This window comes from Vulpes lagopus, chromosome 12 (genome assembly GCF_018345385.1).
Source record: "Vulpes lagopus strain Blue_001 chromosome 12, ASM1834538v1, whole genome shotgun sequence".
NCBI classification, from domain to species: domain Eukaryota; kingdom Metazoa; phylum Chordata; class Mammalia; order Carnivora; family Canidae; genus Vulpes; species Vulpes lagopus.
In genome coordinates this window covers 68702965-68721998 of record NC_054835.1, presented here as the reverse complement: position 1 = coordinate 68721998, position 19034 = coordinate 68702965, and the positions used below count along the sequence as shown (strand labels likewise).

General features: G+C 53.4%; 1 protein-coding gene across 1 annotated transcript; it reads right to left on the bottom strand.

The window, feature by feature from the left end:
• Positions 1-8824: 8824 nt before the first annotated feature.
• GSX2 (GS homeobox 2) lies at positions 8825-10464 on the bottom strand. The gene is made up of 2 exons (XM_041724528.1): positions 9885-10464; positions 8825-9165 (listed from the first exon to the last, which is right to left on the bottom strand). Exons 1-2 carry the CDS (start codon positions 10462-10464, stop codon positions 8825-8827), a joined length of 921 nt encoding a protein of 306 aa, XP_041580462.1.
• Positions 10465-19034: the final 8570 nt, after the last annotated feature.

The window sequence follows — 19034 nt, the reverse complement described above, 5'->3', positions numbered from 1 at the left end:
CCCACGAGAATGTTGATGCACCTAGGGACCAGGAGAGGCCAGAAAGCATTTCCAACCCTTTTCCGTGAAGGTGCAGGGAAGCCTGATGATAGCTGGAGCCTTGGAAAAAAGAGGCTCCCGGAGAGGAGATTTCTAAAGAATAGCAGCAGCTGTCAGACCAGGAACAGTGCAGCGGACACATCCCCGGAAACAACCAGCACACCTCTGCTTCTCTCTCCTTAGGCTGCTCCGCCTTTCGCAGGGCCACTCACTCACCAAACCCAAATGCAAGCCGCATCCAAGGGGGCTGCAGGAGATGCAGCTCCGGGAGCAAGTAATACAATCCACAAAGGGCGCTGTCTGCGGGCACCCTGCAGGTCAGGGGAGGGGGGACATGGGTGGAGAAGGGCAAGCAGAAAACCAGCACAGGTGGCTAAGGCGGTAGCCCTTCTCGCTAAAGAAGCACAATCCTTCTCCCTGGGGGTTGTAAAAATGAACGATGGGGAGATGAAAGTCGACTCCGGGGGAGGAGGGATTGGAACCGAAGGGAAGACCAGGCCCTGCTCTCGGCGCTGCGCACCACCTGCCGCGAGGTCCCCGCGGAGCCCCGGGGCTGGGGCCTTCCCTCCTGCGCGCCCTCGGGGACCGTCCCGGCCCCCGGGCTCCGCGCAGCCGGGAGGGCCGCGGAGGCCAGGCTGGGGCACGCGTCCGGCCCAGCCCAGGTCTGCGCTGGGGGGTGGCCGCGACCCTTCAGGAGGCCCCGGCTGCCAGGCGAGCGGAGCCCTCCACGTGGGCCCGGGCGACGGGGTTCAGGTGGCAGGGATCCAAGGCGGAGCCTTCTTCCCCTCCGGGCCCACCCTCCGCCCCTCCCCACCCCCGACCCAGAAAAGGACACGCACACAAAAACTTTTGCCACACTATTAATATATTCGCGTTTCCTCCCACTTTCCCAATGGGCTACCAGCTGCAGAACTCCTGAATAGAAAGCTTAATTGTGCTTTGTCATGCAGAGTACCTCGATTTTCTATAGAAGGTTACAAAGGGCCATTTGAAGTATTTCTTTCTCCCCTAATAGTGAACCATTTGCATAGGGCACCTCTGCGCCTGCCAGACCCAGGTAGCAGCGCCTGAGCTCCGAGGCCCCGGGGTAACAAAACCGTGTGGTTTCCAAGGGGCGCCCTTCTCCGCCTCCAGCCTCGCGTCCCGACTTTTCTCTCCGTTTCCTCGGATCGCAGCCAGCCCGGGGCAGCTGATTTAGGGGCTGCGGAGCCCGAGGCCTGCAGGCCAGGGCGGCCCGGCCCCTCTCGCTGACCTCTCGGCGGCCTCGGGCCATCTCGGCCCTTCTGCCCTCAGCTGGCTCCTGGTCCAGGCGGGGCCTGGGGACCCCAAGTGGCGTTTTTTGGCTACCACCAGAGGGGCCAGAGCACGGGCAGTTACCCTGCGAGGCCCACCGCCCACTTGCCTCCTGCCCAAGGCCCGAGGGACATGCCAAGGGAATTGGAAGCCGGTTATGATTTGGCTAGGATGCTGTTCCATCTCTCCTGCTTGATTGGCAGGGCTGCCTTCAAAATATCTTTTCTTGTTGCTTGTTTTGACAGTTCAAATCCAGGTCTATGTGACATATAAAGCTAATAAAATTCTAATTTCATTGTTAATCTTATTTCATTGCAGTATAGGTTTTTACTCTCACACCTGCGTGGCAGGGTGTAATTCCATTAATAAAAAAAAATCAACATATTCATTGCATGTCTTTTCCCCGATGATATATTGTGAGCAGTGTGAGTTGAAAAAGAACCATTTATTCCCACCGTGAATGAGCCTGCATGGGGCGGGAGCTTCACCTGCCCCTCAGTCAATTAGGAATGTATCGAAAAGTCTAGCAGAAAACGAGTTAAATTAACCGTTCGCTAATTTCCTTGTGTCCCTCCTACATAATCCCCCCTTTTCAGCTTCCAGAAATTACCACATGTTGCAAGGTTCAAATAGTGCCTAATGAAACAGTGACTAAACGCTTCTCCCTCCAGTGCCACCGTCGGGGGAGCCCTTTCGCCGGCCTTTTAAAGGGTTAGCGCGATCTCCCAGTCCCAGTTCCCGTGTGCATGACTAAAAGAAAGGAAATAAAGAAAAAAGAAAAAGAGAGAAAGAAAGAGAGAGAGAGAAAGACAGTAAGAAAGAGAAAAAGGAAAGAAAAATGTTTCTTTGGAAGAAAGAAAGAAAAATCTAAGCTGTCAAAAACTCTTGATCCAACCGGTAAAATTAAGTTGCCTCCCACTCACTTGTCACCACGGACCACGCGGGGAGGGGGATGCCCCGAGTGGAGGCCAGAGCCTGGGTATTCTCCTCTCTCATCAGAAGAAGGCTGGGGGCCTGGAGTTGGGAGGGTTGAGGCAGGACCAGGGCAGTTTGGAGGTGGATAGGGACGTCGGCCTGGAGAACAAAGGAAGAGAAAAAGAGAAAGAAAAAGAGAGAGAAGAGAGAGAGAGACCCCAAGGCAGAAAGAGACGGAGCTCAGTAGCGGGGACCGAGAGACAAATCCTACCAACTCTCCACTCCCTGCTCCCAAGTTAAAACCACGTGTCAGGCTCTAGCAAACTCCAGCCCCTCCGGGCAAAGGCGTTTTGAAGTCTTGAAATTCGACCCTAATAATTAATCGTAGTCATTAATTAATTAAGGAGGAAAGGGGGGAGGTGGCTTGCTGCTGCTTGACCCCAAACAATTTAAATTAGGCTTTGTGGAGGTAGACTCCCAAGGCCTGCCCTCCCCCCCTTCCTATTCTTTCTCTTTCACGCTCTCAAAAATTTCCATTATAATCCTCAGCGGTCTGGGGCCGCCTAGGCGCGGCCCTCTCGAGCCCTTCCCCGCAAACCCAGGCCAAGCTGCCCCCAGCCCCTGGAGCCGGGGCCGCCCACGGGCAGGGAACTCCAGCCCAGCGGGAGCAGCTCCACCTGCCTTTCTTCTCTGCACCTGCTGTGGGCTGTTTCCCCCTGAACTTCCGAGATCTAGTAGGACCTAAGAATCAGTGGGGCTGCGGGGCTGACACCGGCTAATACTGCTACGATCTCTGGGTCTCTGCCGGCCTCTCTCTCTTCCCTTCCCTTCCTTTGCTCCCTCCCTCTCCCTCTCTCCTTTTCCTCCCTCTGGCTGGGGACTTGAGTTCCTTATTTGAAATGGTGCAGCTAATACAAAGTCATCAAAGCACTATGGTTCTTGTCTTAAAGTGACAGCCCTCTTTATGGGGCTGTTTAAAATACGCCCCCTGCTTTTCAATGTCTCTCTATCCATCTTTGTCTGCTCTTCAGAAAAGCGGACAATATAAAGCCCAGCCTGGCGAGCTCCCCACGCTCAGGCCTGGGCAGTGCCAACCTCCGCCTTTAAGCAGATTGAAATTGTCACTGCTTCATTAATCTGAAACTAGTTACTTTCCTAAGCACACAGCACACACTTCCGATCTGTCGGGATTCACTCAGAGGGGAGCCCCTGGGGCCTTCCTGGGTTTGGGATTTGGAAGGCTCAACAAAGGTGGGACCGAGGGTTCAGGAAAACACAGGGCTCAGCTTGAAGAAAGGCAATGCCCAGTGCAGAAGGGCAGGCACGGACATCAATATCGGGGCACACCAACGCTATTTTCAGAGACAATGGGATGCCCAGAATTTTGGACGGTGTGCTTGGGAACGAGGAGCCCCGCCCCGGGAACGGACCACAATATCCATCGTGGAGTAGCTTTCGCGACCCTGAGGTCTCATGGGCTTTCCAATCCTCAAATCGAAGAAACGTACTTCCAAATAGGAGTCGGGGCTGGCTTCTGTTTTGTTTTTTGTTTTTTGTTTTTTCATCTGAGGTCTGGTCGGAACTGTTCCTGAGAGTTCTCTTTCAGTTCCCGTTCTGGTCGGCTCCTCCTCCAAGTTCCACTCCATGTCACTCCAAGTGCCAGGGCCTGGGGTGTAGGAAACCTGTATCCCTGTAGAATTTCTTATCTTCTGTGAAAGAGACTGCCTTTTTTTTCCCCCTTCACACTTTCACCATTAACAAAAGACAATACAAAAGATCCTTCTACTTTTAATATTTCCAGCTGGCTTAGAATAGCAAGTTTTTGGATTCTATTACATCTAATTTAGGGGAGAGACGTGGGCATTTTTTTTCAGAGCAGCTCAATTTTCAGTAATGTGAGCCTAAAGATTTATAAAATAGATTTATATTAAATTATGTTAATAGAAGCCTAGTAAATGCACCATTTAATTGCATGGAAAAATGTTCCCTTTTAAGAGGTCTGTCACCTTAACAGGTACATTCAAAGATTCCCTGTGAATAATGAAAATAGGAACAATTGCTTTGAGGCACTGAGCCGTATTCATCGTCTAGGACAGCTTTAGGCTGTGTTTGGAGAGGGTGGGAGGAGCTCCTTTTAAAGCACTGATTGCTCCTTTAAACCCAATTTCCTCTAGCAAATAGGTTCTATTGGGAGTGTCACTCTCCTCTCCCTCATACCCTTAAGGCTGGGCTTCAGATCCTACCCAGACCTCTCTCTCCCAGTTCTCTCTGCTTTTTCTCCTCTCCACAAACCGGCTCTAAACACCTTTCCACCTCCCTCAAAAGAGATCTCCCAAGGAGTGCCATGAAAAGTGAGTAGAACTTGCAGGAAAGGTAGAGGTGGGAAGCAAAACAAAACAAAACAAAATCTGATGCAAACAACTCTTCTCTTTCCATATATATGACCAACACAGGTGGAATTCTCTCTCTCTCTCTCTCTCTCTCTCTCTCTCTCTCTCTCTCTCTCACACACACACACACACACACACACATACACACACACAGACCATCTTGCTTTCTGTGACCACTTGCAGTTAGAACAATTACCTTTCTGACAATTCTCTGACCAGCCAGAGTAAACCAAGTAAACTGAATTTCCAATCCTGATCCAAACGGGTAGCGTAAGGGTGAGAAAAAGGAGGAGGGAGCCAAAAATCAAAGTTTTTCTTTCTCTTAAAATACCTTTGGATATCCTTGGGGGGGGGGAGTAAAGGAGATATGGGTAAGGGAGAAAGGAACCACGATAAGATGACCATTTCAGAAAACTTCAGATTAATGAGGGGATGAGATCTACCACCACCAGCATCTCTATCACCTGCTGGTCTATAGGCTGCTGGGTCCCTTCTGACCTGGGCGTGGTTTGCAGTCAGGAAGCCTTGCCAAGTGCTACTATCAATGCTAGGCCCTTGGCCTTGGGCTTGCATTGGTCACTGAGTGGGAGGGTGAAGGGGAAAGGTCTCCGTTCCTCCTTTTCTCTCAGAATGACAGGACTGGGTTTAGGGCAAGAGAACAGGAGGTCATCCTTTGAGCTTTGCACTCCCACCCAGAACCTCCTCCTTCTGTTTGAAGCCACCTCAGCACTTGCTCTCAAAAGAGGTAGATTTAACCATATTAATGGCTCCTGCTGTGTCTTTTCTCTTAGTGGAGCAAGATCCTAATTTCTAATTCTCATTTTCATTCTCTCTCTCTCTCTCTCCATTATGTGTGTATAGGCCCCTAAGAGGCCATATTTTGGGGGAAACAATTCTGTCTTACAAATTGGGGCATAATGAAAAGGTAGCATCTGGTGCTTCCCAGGTAGAGAAATTGTCAAGGGTGACCCCACACATCTCTTTAATAAAGCTGTGGACATTCCACTTAAAGTGCTTGACTGATGTCCAGGTTGTTTCGCAGAGTATGTCTGAATGTTGGCCTAGGAGTTTTTAACCTAAGGTGAAAACTGCAGGACTTTAAAGTCAGAGATTCCAGACAGCCCTGGTGGGTCAGCGGTTTAGTGCTGCCTTCAGCCCAGGGCGTGATCCTGGAGACCCTGGATCGAGTCCCACGTCAGGCTCCCTGCACGGAGCCTGATTCTCCCTCCCTCTGTGTCTCTGCCTCTGTTTCTGTTTCTCATGAGTAAATAAATAAAATCTTTAAAAAAAAAAAATAAAGTCAGAGATTCCCAAAGCCTTGTTAGGATCTGCAAACCTCAGAAACTTCAACTGATTACTTTGGGCAGGAGTGGGGGAGATGGTCTTGGGGAGATGTAACATCTACCCTAGTAGAGCAGGGACTTCATGGTTCACTCTGAACGTGAGAAGAAGGTCCACCGAATGTCCTAGAAGCTCCCTGCAACCCCTGGAGAGGGTTTCTTCCGGGAATGTCTAACGTCTAGATAGGCATCTAAGCCTGAAACTTTTTGCCTTTGGTAAGGGACGCATTGTTTGTTCTCTCTTCCCTAAGGAAAATCCCCCGAAGGCAGGGAGGAGAGGGGCTGAGGCCGTGGCAGCAGCCCAAGGCCTGGCGAGAGGGGCGGGCGCCGCGTGTCCCCGCAGGGCGGCCGAGCTGGGCGGTGCGGCAGGTGGGGGGCTGGGCCCTCTGGGCGCGGGGCCCGGCAGGTGCAGAGGCTGGGACCAAGGGCTAGGACCCGGGCAGGGCAGGACCGAGCGCGGGGTGACTGGGGGTGCGGAGCCGGGTGTGGATGGGAGAGCGGCGGACGATCGCTTTGGGCAGGGGCGCGGGGAGCTGCCCCCGGGGCTCTCCTCCCTCCCGTTATTTCCGAGCAGGAATTCTCCGCGGACGCTCCTTTGCGCCTCGGGGCTCCTCTCCTCCCCCTCGGATGCTGGCGCGCAGAGAGGCCTGTTTATTGGGAAGGAAGGCGATGGGATCTTCAGGAAGAGCAGCGGGCCTGTGCCTCCTCCCTTCGCGGGGGCAGCGCGACGCGCCCCAGGCTCCGCGTGTGACCGAGAGACCCGGAGGCTGAGCCTCCCAGGCCCGGGCAGGAGCGCGCTGGACGCCTGTGACCGCTGCGCAGCACCAGGCCCAGGTCGTTGCACAAAGCGGCGACAGCTCCCTATTCAGTCCCTCTCGCCTGCCCTGGCCGGTACCCGAATGGGAGCTGATGGTGAAACTCCTTCTCCCTAGCCTCCTGTGTGTGTGTGTGTGTGTGTGTGTGTGTGTGTGTGTGTGTAAGAGAGAGCGACAGACAGGCAGACACAGAGACAGGGAGAGAAAAGAAAGAATAGAATAGAATAGAATAGAATAGAATAGAATAGAATAGAATAGAATAGAATAGAAAGGAAAAGAAGAACTAATGAACCCTGGGCAGGGAAAAACCATGATCACATCCTCCCCTCTTTCCCTCTTTTCCCAAACGAGCTTCCTGACCTCAGCTTCAGAGCCCCATCTCACCTGGTGAGGTTTCAGTTCCTACATCCCTAAAGTAAACCATACCTAAAGAAATGTGTGTGTGTGTGTGTGTGTGTGTGTGTGTGTGTGTGTTGTAATGGGCTCCTACCGCTTGAACCTCTAGGGCGATGTCTTTACAGAAAATAATCAGACATAATACTAATGGGTGTCAGTGGGCTCAGTTTGCAGGGAAAGAGACCTAGTTTCCATAATTCCAGCGTCACTTCTCTTCCTTAGATGACAGGCCCTGGCTGCCCTGCGCAAGGAGCCAGGTTGCGGCGCTGAGGGCAGAACCAGAGTAAATCTCCAGGCGCAGGTTTGCAGGAATGAACTCTGCAAGATGATGGGGAGAAAGAGATTAGAAGGGAACAGATTTAGGTTAAAGTTAGGGAGACCAAGAAACACTGCGAGAGTGCAAAGGCACCTGTGAGCTATTTTAGAAAAGTGAGGTATAAATCTTTGGGCAGAATAATTCCCTGTCCCTGCCCTTTTGTTTTCTCAGCACTGATGGGATCAGCTAATTTCTTCGCTAGTGGCTCATGTTTTCAGCCACTCGGAGCATCATTTATGAGTTTCCTTGTGCATGCTTCCCACCTGTTTGATGGATCGTTGCTCTTCCTAAAACTATTCTGACTCTTCAAATTCCTTCACATAATTCAGGTTTTAGTACCGAGAGAGATGTAGGGGAAAGGGGGGCGAGAGGGGGAACTGCCACAGAAAATAAATACTAGGTAAGGGATTTGTACCTTTCCTGCCCAATCAAAAAGTGTCTGTCATTAATTGTCAGAGTCACTTTAAATGGAGGGACTGTGAGCAGCTTAGCTATTTTGAGGATGGGGAGTTTCAACCTAGTGGGCAACATGATGACTGAGGGTGTGCCACAAGCTCCCTCAACCAAAGCCCCACATTACCAGCTTTTTATTCAACACTTTCCTCTAAATTCTCAGACACCTTCCCCCGCCCCCACCTCTGGCTTTCTCTAGATTTGGGCCAGGGGGAGATGGAGAGAGCCGGTGAGAGCAAACACCACAAATTTAAAACCTTGATTTTGTTTCATTTATTTAAATAAATATAAATATAAATTTTATATAAAACTATTCACATACAAAGGGACTCCAGCAACTTGAATTCCAATCTCTCCCCAGGCAAATTTTTCAGAAAGCGAGACCTACAGGGTTTACTTTTCTAAATTATTTGCAACTCAATACTCCCATTAAAAGAAACAACAACAACAACAACAACAGAAAATAACCAAGAAACCCCGTATTCTTCTTAGGTTCTGAAAGACAGTAGGGAAGGGGAGAGGACATGTGCTTTAAAAAACCCCCATACAGTGCTAAACTTCAACCAACCGTGTGTTTTTCTCCCCCCTCTCTGTTATAGGACAGGGCTGAGTTGAATCTAGATTATTTACATTAAAAAAAAGAAAAAGAAAAAAAAAAAAGACCTATCGCTTGGAGCGGAGTTTCAAACAAACAGGTCAAAGAGGAGACTTGAAGGGTCAGGCTGGGCATGGACGCCCCAAGAAGGCTGGGCTCCGTCCTTCTCCGGATGGGACCACGGCAGGGCGAGGGTTTGGGCCCAGGGGCCGGCTGCGTTGGTGAGTGGGGGGTGCCAGGGGCGTGCGGTGAGAGGGAGGCCGGTGGCCCCCTCATAGGGGGGAAATCTCCTTGTCTTCGTTGGCCGAGGCCGGCGACAAGGAGTCCTCATCCTCGGAGCGCGCATAGTGCGCCTGGCTGCCGACACACTTGCAGCCCGCGTGACTGTTCCTCTGGGTGCCCTTCCCTTCTTTCTTATGCTTCACCCGGCGGTTCTGAAACCAGATTTTCACCTGCTTCTCCGACAGGTTCAGGTAGGTCGCGATTTCGATCCTCCGGAGTCGAGACAGGTACATGTTGGAAGAGAATTCCCGCTCCAGCTCCAGGAGCTGCGTGCTGGTGAACGCCGTCCTCATCCTCTTGCCGTTGGGCACCTGGCTGGCGTCCGAGCCCCCTGCAGACCGGCCAAGACAGGGCAGAGAGAGAGTTCTCGGGTGAGGTGGTCCCACCCCCTCGTGCCAGCCCTGGGGAAGGACCCACCCTCGACGCCCAGCCGGACACCTGTATCCATCCCGCACCCTGTCCCATTCCGAGGCTCTCCGTGCCCCTGCCTGCGAGGGGCGGGGGGCGGGGAGGACAGGATAGAGACGCCCCCGGCGAGTGAAGGCCTTTGATGTGTGAGACGTAAAGTCAGAGGCTTAAAGGCGGGGTGGGGACTTGCGCTGTCCCGGCGTCTCCCTCCAAGCCCGGCGGGGACGCAGGCAGGCTTAGCCAAAAGGATCGCCACGCTCCAGCCAGCCCCGACGGCGGATCGCCGCGCTGAAGTTCAAGGAGACCCACCCCGAGCCTCCGCCCGATTAGCCTTGGGGTTCTCAACCCTCCGGGTCGGGGTCCCGGAGCCCCCTCCCCGCCCCCCATAGCCCTCAAGGCTCGGACACCGGGTCCCGCGAGGGCGCGCACTCCAGCTGCTTGGAGAGGTTCGAAGGCCAACCTCCCCCTTCGTGGAACTTCTGGGGACGACTCCACACTTACACATAAAGCCCCTCCTCCCCCCTCCACCCCACCTCCCCTCCCCGCCCCCCGGGGGCTGCCACTTCCTCCACTGGAGGCGGAAAGTTTGCTCCTGGGGGCCCAGAAGGCGCGGCGCGCAGGTGCCCGGAGCCCCCGCCCTACCCATGGTGAGGCAGTGGAATCTCCGCGGGTCCCCCACGTTGTAGGTGGTGGCGGCACAGACAGGTGCGTGGTGCTGAGGATGCCCCAAGGCCGCCGCGGCCGCCGCCGCCGCCGCCGCCGCGGCCGCAGCGGCGGCGGCGGAGCCCGGCTGCTGGGGCTGGTGGTGGTGATGGTGGTGCTGCGGCGGGTGGTGGTGATGGTGCGCGTGGCTCACGCGTGGGCAGAACTGCGCGTCCCCGGGGCCCGAGGAGAACTGGCCCTTGAGCAGAGGCAGGGCCCCGGCGCCCCCCGGCGCCCCGCCACCCCCGGCGCCCGCGCCCCCGGCCCCCGCGCCCCCGCCGCCGCCCGAGCCCGCGGGCCCGCGCGAGGAGTGCAGGTGCGAAGTGACGCAGAGCGGGCAAACGCAGAACGCGCCGCTCTTGCGGGACGCGCAGCCGGGCCCCGACACCGACATCACCAGCGGGGACGGCATGCCCAGCGGGATGAAGAAATCTGGCCCGGGGTGCGGCTCGGGCAGCGAGGGCGCGGGCCGCGACGAGTCCTTGATGATGAGCGAGTCGACATAGAAGGAGCGCGACATGCCGAGGGGGTGGGGGGCCCGGCGGCGGCGCCCCCTCCCCTCTGCGGCCGGAGCTTGCCCGGGGCGCGGCGCGGACGCGGGCGGCCCGGCCCTCGGGGACGCGGAGGTGCTCGGCGTCTGGGCGGCGAACAAAGGGGTCCCTGGAGAGGGCTGGTCCTCACGTCCCCCGCCCGGCGCCCCGGCTCCGGGATTTTATAGCCCCCACCCCGGCACGTGATGCTGCGGAGCACCGCTCGGCTCGGGCTCCGCGGCGGCTCCCCACCCTCGGGATAGGCTGCCCGAGTCACAACAGAAGCGGCGAGGAGGGGCGGGCGCGCGGCAGGGAGGAACTCGGAGGAGGGGGATGGGGGAGACTTTGCAAAGTGTAGGTTTTGTTAATTTCGCAGGGAGGCCGGCCTCCTCCCCCCTCTTTCTCCACGCTTTCTCGGGAAATCGGAGCCGCATCCTCCCTCCGGCCCCTTTCCCTAGCCTGGGCCCCAACCCGGCTCTTCCCCACGCCCCCCGGCCAAAAAGCGCACCAGGTGGGGACCTTGAGGTCTTTCGGTGGGGACGCCCGACGCTCCCTCTCCTCCGTGTCAGCCTCTGCTGAGGCGCAGGAGAGTGTGGGGCCTGCGGTTTAGAGCACGATTGTGTGGACAGCGGCCCAGTCCCGCACCCCCGCGTGCACCACGGATGCGCGCGCGCGCACACACGCGGTCCCCCGGCATTTGGGCTTAGCCAAAGCCGTTCAGGTGGTCAGTGCGTGGCGGAGCCGGGGTGCACCAGTGAAGCCTCCCAGCTAAGAAGCTGCGGGGGCTTTTCATCCTAATGCTTGAGAAGCTCTAAAATGCCTTTGCACTTGGGGCTTTCCTGGGGCCACTCAGATCAAAGACACTTCCTTGTGCTCCTTTGTAGTCGGCCTGGCACCCTCGGCGGACAGACCCGTCGAAGAGCCACTCTCCATTCTCCAAGCCGATGCATTTCCAGGACAACCCTGCACACTCCATCCCAATGATTTTGGAGAGAGGACCCACACCCCCAGCCCTCCTGGAGACCACGCCGGCTTGGGGGGGGGGGCGGGGAAGCCTGCCTTTGCTCTGGGGTCCTGTGCTTTTCTGCCCCTTTATATTTTACAGATCTTGAGCAGCTGGCAGGCTAACCAAGCAACACTCTCCCCCCTCCCCAACCCCGTCGGCACCCCTTTAAAAGCTGAAAGAGGTTGAAGGAATTTGAGCCACTCAAGGAATCCTGCCTCAGGATGGGAGAAGTGGCTTGGTAAAGGAAATCTGTGGGGCACAGGCTCCAGCAGGAGACTTGTGCTTTAGCGGCTCTGTGAGAGAAGGTAGCGGCCAAGATAGGGACCGTTGAACTTTGGGGAAGGTAAGGTGGCAGAGGTGACAGCCTTCTCTTTCTTTCTCCCTGTAGAAAATCTTGTTGGAGCAGGAAGGGTGAGCAACAGCTACAAGTCTGCTCCTTTTCCCAAAACAGCCGACTGCAGGCCTGAGTTCACAATGGTGTTAAGAAACTTGGGGACAGCACTCCCTCCACTTCTGAGAACCAAGTGGCCAAGTCCTAGGGGAGCACCAGCTTCTCAGCTGGAGCATGGCTATCTCTCTGTCCTCTGTCCGTCTCTCCTTGTCCCTTTTTCATCTCTGGGACCGTTTCTTTGGCTTGCTAGAGAAGTGTAATTGGGTTGTAGGGACGCCCCGCTCTGGGGAGCCCAGGATTTATGGATGGCAATTAAAGTTTTATGAATTGCAGCTGAGGCTGGTTATTGAGCTATTTGAATGTGATTAGAATTCAATTAGAAAGCGGTTAGTGGACGGTGGGTCTCCAGAGTGTAAACAGACAGCTATTCCAGAAATGTGCTAATCCAACATCTTGTGACAACAATTAAGGAGTCTCAGGGCTTAACTCAGGGCAGCTCAGCTGTAACTACTTTTGTACCACAAGGTTTGCCGATGCAGCCATCACAGACGCTCAGCCTCAACCCAGCCTGCCTGCCCACCCGCCCTGGCTCGTGTCAGGAGAATGCAGGTAGTCCCCAGGAAGACTGCAAGCTCAACCACTAAGAGATGCTTAATGGGTGTTCAAATAGGAGACATGACTTCCCCGTTCCCTTTGCAAGTGTGTGTGTGTGTGTGTGTGTGTGTGTGTGTGTAGATATATGTGTATATATCTCTATAATTTATATAATCTATACTTAGGTGTATTTGTTCAGCTTACTTTGCAAGTTCTCAAAGAAGGTATTGGCTTTTCCATTTCCTTTTTTTTTTTTTTTTTTCCTCTTCTGGGTTGGGTAGAAGGTTATCTGAGGTCTGTTTGGGGCTTACAGTTTGGGTCACTGTGTTCCCAGTGGTTCTGGGTATGCTCACGGGAAGAACTCCCCATGCTAATGTGCTGGAATTTGCGCTTATGTGAGGACCATTTTACTTTAGAGAATCCTAATCATGAAGCTTGAGCAACTAATTTAATTTATGTCTAAGTATGGAAACATCCAATTGGAGTGGGAAGGAATTTTGAGAAAAATGAGAGGCCCATGGGGTTACCTAGGGCTGCAAGGGGGGCAGACTGGAGGCAGAAAGCAGACCACGTCCGGGAAACTTGCCTATGAGAGAGGACTTAGGTAAATTGCTTGAGCCATCACGATGAGCACAGGGCGATGTATGGAAGTGTTAAATCACTATATGGTGCAACTGAAACTAATATGACATTGTATGCTAAGTGGAATTAGAATAGAAATGTTTAAAAATTTAAGAAATAAATCGCTTAAGCCCACCACCAGTGAATATTTTGGGGTCATGTTCCACCATTGGGAGGCTCTCAGATTCTCCTTATTAGTTCTCTTTGGATCTCTCAGTCTTTCTCTCCTTTCTCTACTCCAGCCCCATCTTCAGAAGTTGGCCCCACTGTGCCTCCTGTGCCACCCCCCCCCAAAGGAAGCCTATCCTTCAGGATCCTGAGCAGTTACGTGGCTGCCAGCCCAGTCAGACCCTTGCCCAGGACAGCAGCTCCTTGAAACCGCTCAAAGGGGACCCCTGAGCAGCCTGTCAGTGTGCCCCCACGGTGCCCCCGCTGCCACACAATTTTATTTCTCACTGATTCTGTCCGATAAAATTTCATCGTCCATTAAGTAATCCCTGAAATGAGAGCTCTTATGAGCCTATAATGAGCTCTAATTGCCACGACTCGGGGAGCCACGTGGAAGGATTTATTTGGTATTAAGCAGTCGGGTACAGAGTACAGGCTGTTACCTAAGCCATTACTTTCATAATTCAAGGAGAAAATTAGTTCTTCTAAAGGGGCAGGGGGATCCTTTGACTTCCTCCCTCTTGCTGGGATGACAGGGGATGGCTTTGTCTTCCTTGAGTGCAAGACAGTGTCACAAATACAAAGGTAGCACCGTTGTCCCCCCTCCACTCCCCCTAACACATACAGTCAGGGTACCCCACCCTAACCCTCAAATGAGAAAGAGAGAGAGAGAAAAAAAAAAAGACAGTTTGGAAGGGCCCCCTTCTTGCCCCGGGACTCTCCAACTTGAGCCTGGATGAGCAGCTTCCTCCTAGCTCAACCTTGAGATGTGAATTCTCCGTTGTAGCTTTCAAGAAGTCTTCCAATACTTCCCCCCCATCTGGGATCACACCTGACCTGGACCCCACATTCCCCTCTTGTTTCTCACTCTTTCTGTTTCCTTTCATGGGCAAAGTCAGGGAAAGCAAAGAATGTGGACTTAGCATTGCTTATTCCACAGGCCCTGGAGTTCTGACCTATTGATGTGCTTAGCTGTTTTATTGGCTGTAACTCCCACATTGCCCTTCCCTCTGCACCCGTCCCCCCCTCCCTAACAGCTCCCCCCCTCCCCATCCCCAGTCCTTTTTTCTCTCATTTTTAGCGTTTGCCCACACGGTTCTCCTGCCCCAAACGGAGGCGGCAAGCAGGGCGGGACAGCCCAGGAGTTGGCGGGGCGGCCTCGGATTTATTTGCTCCTCTTACATTGATTTCATATTAGTTTCCAAAGCGATGAATGATCTCAAAGCTGGGTTTTGTTAGCCGAACACAAACAGGAGACAGGACTTACTTGCCCCCAGCTCCCTTTAATGAGGTCATTATCAAAGCGTGAACAAGTCTATGAATGTTTTATTGAAAGCGCATCGTTAACTTGTATCCATCCTTTTCTCCGAGTGGCATTGTGATATTGCTGTCTGTGGCACATCTTACCCGATATAGCCCGAGATTTCCCCATTCTCTGTAACCAGGCAACCCTTTCTGAATACCCAAAAATTGAAAAGAACCGCTTAGTCTTCAAGAAAGTCCTCAATAATAGTGGAAAAGAACAAAGATCCAGGAGACAACAAAATGCCACAGGGGTGACTTTTCATGAGCAATTATCTCTCATTAATCAGAAGAACAGCTGCAATATTAATTTTCTCTCTTTCTTCCTCTCTTTTCACAGTCCCCAACATTTGAATAATCATAAATTTTGATTTTATGAAGGAGTCACATTTTCCGCGGCTGGAGGAAAGCAGCCACCTAGGTGAAGACAAGGAGAAAACGCTCTCATTTTATTTACTTATTTAATGGGGGGGGGGGGCCTCGCTGGGTAAAGCTGCCAACAAAGCAAAAGGAAAAAAAATAAAATAAAAATACAAACAGGAGGGATAAGCTGGAGAATATGGTCCTCCCCCCCCCCCTTTCTTCTGGATGGTGGCTTAGAATCGGGACTCTTTTTCCCGCGCTGCATCCAAACAACCCCCTCCCTCCCTCCTTCCTCCCCACCCGGCTCACCCCCCCCCCCCACCCCACCCCACCCCAGACCGATTCCCCAGTTCTGCCCCGAGCAGGGCGGAGGGAAACGTTCGCCGGCGTCTGGCGTGGGAGTTTCAGCCGGGTTTCTGCCCGTTTAACTTGCAAACGTGAAGCCAAGCGTTGTCGATCTGACCAAAGGGACACTCTTGGGGCGTAACTCGCATTGTGGCCATCAAAAAGCCCGCCAGCTCGGAGGGACCGAGACGTGCATTCAGCAGAAATGGGGCGCTCGCTCTCCTTTCAGGAGCCCGAGGGGCGATTGTTCACAGGATGTGTAGCCAGGGTGGAAGACGAGGATCCCCGGTTAGGGCTGTCACCTGCAGACCGGCCTGGGGCTGCGGGGGGGGGGGGGGGTACGGGGGGGTGGAGTTCAAAGAATCCCATTAAAGCCGAGGCTGCAATTAGCAAAGAACACACCCTCGGAGGACCCTAGCCCCCCCCCCCCCCCACCTCCTGAAGAGCCTGGAGCCGGGATGAAAGCAAAGCGGGGCACTTAGGATGGAGCCAGTCCCGCATTCCTACGCTGCCTGGCGGAGCCGAGAGGGGCGCCCGGCTCTCCCTCTTCAGCTCCCCGAATATTCCTTGGAACGCAGCGCAGGCGAGCGGCCTCGGGCTCACCCACCATCACCACCGAAAAAAAAAAAAAAAAAAAAAAAAAAAGGTCTTGCTTCTCCCTCGTGTTTATTCAGAGCGGATGGGCCTTTGAGAAACCTCAATTCGCCTTTTGTGCTCGCGACGACAGGCGCAAGAGTTCAATTCGGCCCTCGGAGAAGGGGGGTGGGAGGGGGCTCCTGGGAAAGGCGTTGAGGAGTCTGGCTCTGAATTTTTTGGGGGAAAACCCAGTCCCCTCCCAACAGTCTGGATGGCACACAGCCCCTCTGCTCCCCACTTCCCCTTCATGAATGTTCGCCCGCCCCCAAATCCTTGGGCCTAAACAAGGCATCCCTGCCCCCAGCCTTAAAGCTCTGCTCTGTCATCAGAGTGAAATTTATTGAGCGCCTACTCAGTGCCCAGCGTGTGCGAGGCCCTGCGGGGAGCGCGCCTGAAAAGGCCGAGACTGTATCCAATAGAATATTGTTTCATTTCAGTAACAATGGCCTGAGGTGGGGAACAATTATCCGGATAATTGAAGCAAATGCTCCACCTCCCTCCCTCCCTCTCCAGTTCCCTTGGAGCTGGCCTTTTTTTTTTTTTTTTCAACTACCTTTTTTCAAAGTTGGTGGTTTTTGTTTGCTAGGGGAGGGTGTTGCTGGGAGCGTAAGGGGAGGGCTGAATCATTCACACGCATACGAATTCCGCACTTCCCTCGGCCTCAAGTTTGCTGAAAGCCTTGGTCTGAAATAGCTGCTTGGTAATGGAATTCAAGACAGGTTTTTTTTTTTTTTTTTTTAACTGCTGCCAAAAAGAGTGAACCCTGTAGTTTTTTTTTTTAGCGATCCAGCCTTTTTTGGTGTTCAACCTTGGTCATCTACAAAAATCACCTGGACAGCGTTATAAAAGCATGCATGCCTTCGAGATCTTGATTTAATGGTGTGGGGCCCAAGCTTAAAAATTAAACAAAGAGAAACTGCTTCCTCTGCTTCTGATGCAGGTGAGGGTTGAGAAATAACGGACAAATCCTACCCCACTAATCCTGGAACCTGAAGAGAAAAACTTAACCTCTCTGAGCCTCATTCAGCAGCTGGTGGTTGGAAAGCCGGTATGGAGCACCTACTATATGCCGGGCTTCTGGCATACAGGGACTGCCTTGCACAAGACAGGTCCCTTGGGAGTTTCCAGGAAGGTTAAAACGAATCAACAAATCATCTCAGAGGCGGTGAATTGCAAAAGGTCCCATGAATATGAGAGAAACACCCACTTGGCTCTAGAAATGGGTAAAACTGAAATCTGAAGGCAACTTGCAGGATGAGTGGCAGTTGGCCTGGGAAAGAGAGATGGGGAATGTGTTCTGGGCCACCCAAGGGCTCACACGAAAGCGGGCGAAGAGTTACTTTGGTTATTTGCAAGAACTGAAAGGAAGCCAGGGAGAATGTTCGAAGAATCTTAGCTTCTGAGTCTGTGAGATAGGAAAATGCCACCTTCCAGTCCTTGTGAGGAATTGAGGACTGCTTAGCACCAGGCCTAGTGCCTGGGAAGAGCTCTGGGTGGCTCTGGTTTTTATTATTATCCAGGATCTGCAGGTCCATGTGGCCTTGAGGCTGGGGAATGAAGAGTCAGAGCATTGGGCTTTGCAGCGAGGAACCAGGAAGCTGGAGCAGGGGGTCCCATCATCTCTCTGAGATGACACACCTTTCCCGAGCTGAGTTTCCACTTCCGAGGCTCCTTCGCAGCTTGGGGCCCGCACCCTGAAGGTGCCCAACCTGGGGTTTCTCTAACCTTCCCTTTCCGGATATACCTGTCTCCTCAGCACCCCCATCAACCTAGGTCTTCCAGGGCAATTTCCCCATGCTCCCTCTCCACCTGCCTCAAAGACCTCACTTCCTTACTTGGGACTGTGCACTAAATTTCAATGCTTCTTTGGCCTGGAGAAACCTTGCAGTTTTGCTGGTCTGTTTTTGTTTGTGTGTTTTTTTTTTTTTAGGTTTATTTATTTGTTTAGTAATCTGTAAACACAACCTGGGGCTCACACTCAGGGCCAGGAGATCAGGAGTCTCGTGTTCCTCCGACTGAGCCAGCCACTCAGCCCTTTGCTGGTCCGTTTTGCACCAGAGGAAGCAGGTGCCATTCCAGCATGCCAGTCTTCACAGCCACCATCTCCTGAGCTCCTGAGCACGCATCCTCTGAATGAGGAAACTTGCGTGCATGACCTCATTTGATCTGCCAGATAAAATGTCCTTATTATGGCTGTTTCTTATATGAGACAGGATTTGTCTTAATGAAGTTCAAAGACTTACAAGGTCAGACAGTTAAAGATGGGAGAGCCAGGATTCAGCCCCCCTCTGATGCAGGGGCGTGGGGTCTTAGGGACGAGGTGATACTATCTCCTAATGATACCTAGCCTTTACTGAGCACCTATTATGTGCCAGGGTATGAATTAAGCTTTTTAAATGTATCTTTAATTTTTCACAAAGACCGTGTGAAGTAGGTACTCTTATTATTTACTCCTTTGCCTTTTGTCCGCTTCCTGGTATGTGAGGTTTTCCTATATTTCAAAGCTCACAAAGGCCAGTTTAATGTGGCCCGTGGTATGACGGGGCACAAACTGGCACTGGGATGAAGAAAGGGAATGCGATTGCTTTTAATCCCCCTACACCCTGAACATTTGAAGTGGGTAAAAGCAACAGCTTATTCTTTTACTTCGAAAGCCTTCCACGTAATCAAGACACAGGTCCACGGGTTGGTGGAGCACGTGCCTCCCCCCCCAGATGCCCGCCAGCTGCAGCTGGACAGCTGGACAGAACCGGGGTCTGTTTGGTTTCCTCGGCACGGGCGTCAAACACCCAGCCTAGGGCAGGCATGTCTTAGGAGATAAATATTTGTTGGAGTCCTCAGTTTGCGGATAAGAAAACAGGCTCAGAGAGGCTCCCCAGTGGCAAGAGGGGGCTCACCGAGGCCTTTCTAGCACCAAGACTCCCCACCCCACCCCCACCCCGTGCAGGTGCAGCCCACAGCATCCTGCGCTGTGTCCCCCGGGCCCCGGGGCTGGCATGGGGAGCTCCGGGCTGCGCGGCTGGGGCCGGGCCCAGGTCAACCCCGAGCCCACCCGTGGGTGCAGCGGAGGGAGGCGCTCCCGAGACGGGGATGCGGGAGCTGGAGCCCCGCGCCCTGCGCCCTCCCTGGCGTCT

Bases quoted from the DNA above. Each gene is read 5' to 3' on its own strand.
- GSX2 (XM_041724528.1), bottom strand. From the start codon at position 10,464: ATGTCGCGCTCCTTCTATGTCGACTCGCTCATCATCAAGGACTCGTCG. The intron at 9,166-9,884 runs GTAGGGCGGGGG...GCCGGTCTGCAG, and splicing joins ATTCCACTGCCTCACCATGG to GGGGCTCGGACGCCAGCCAG.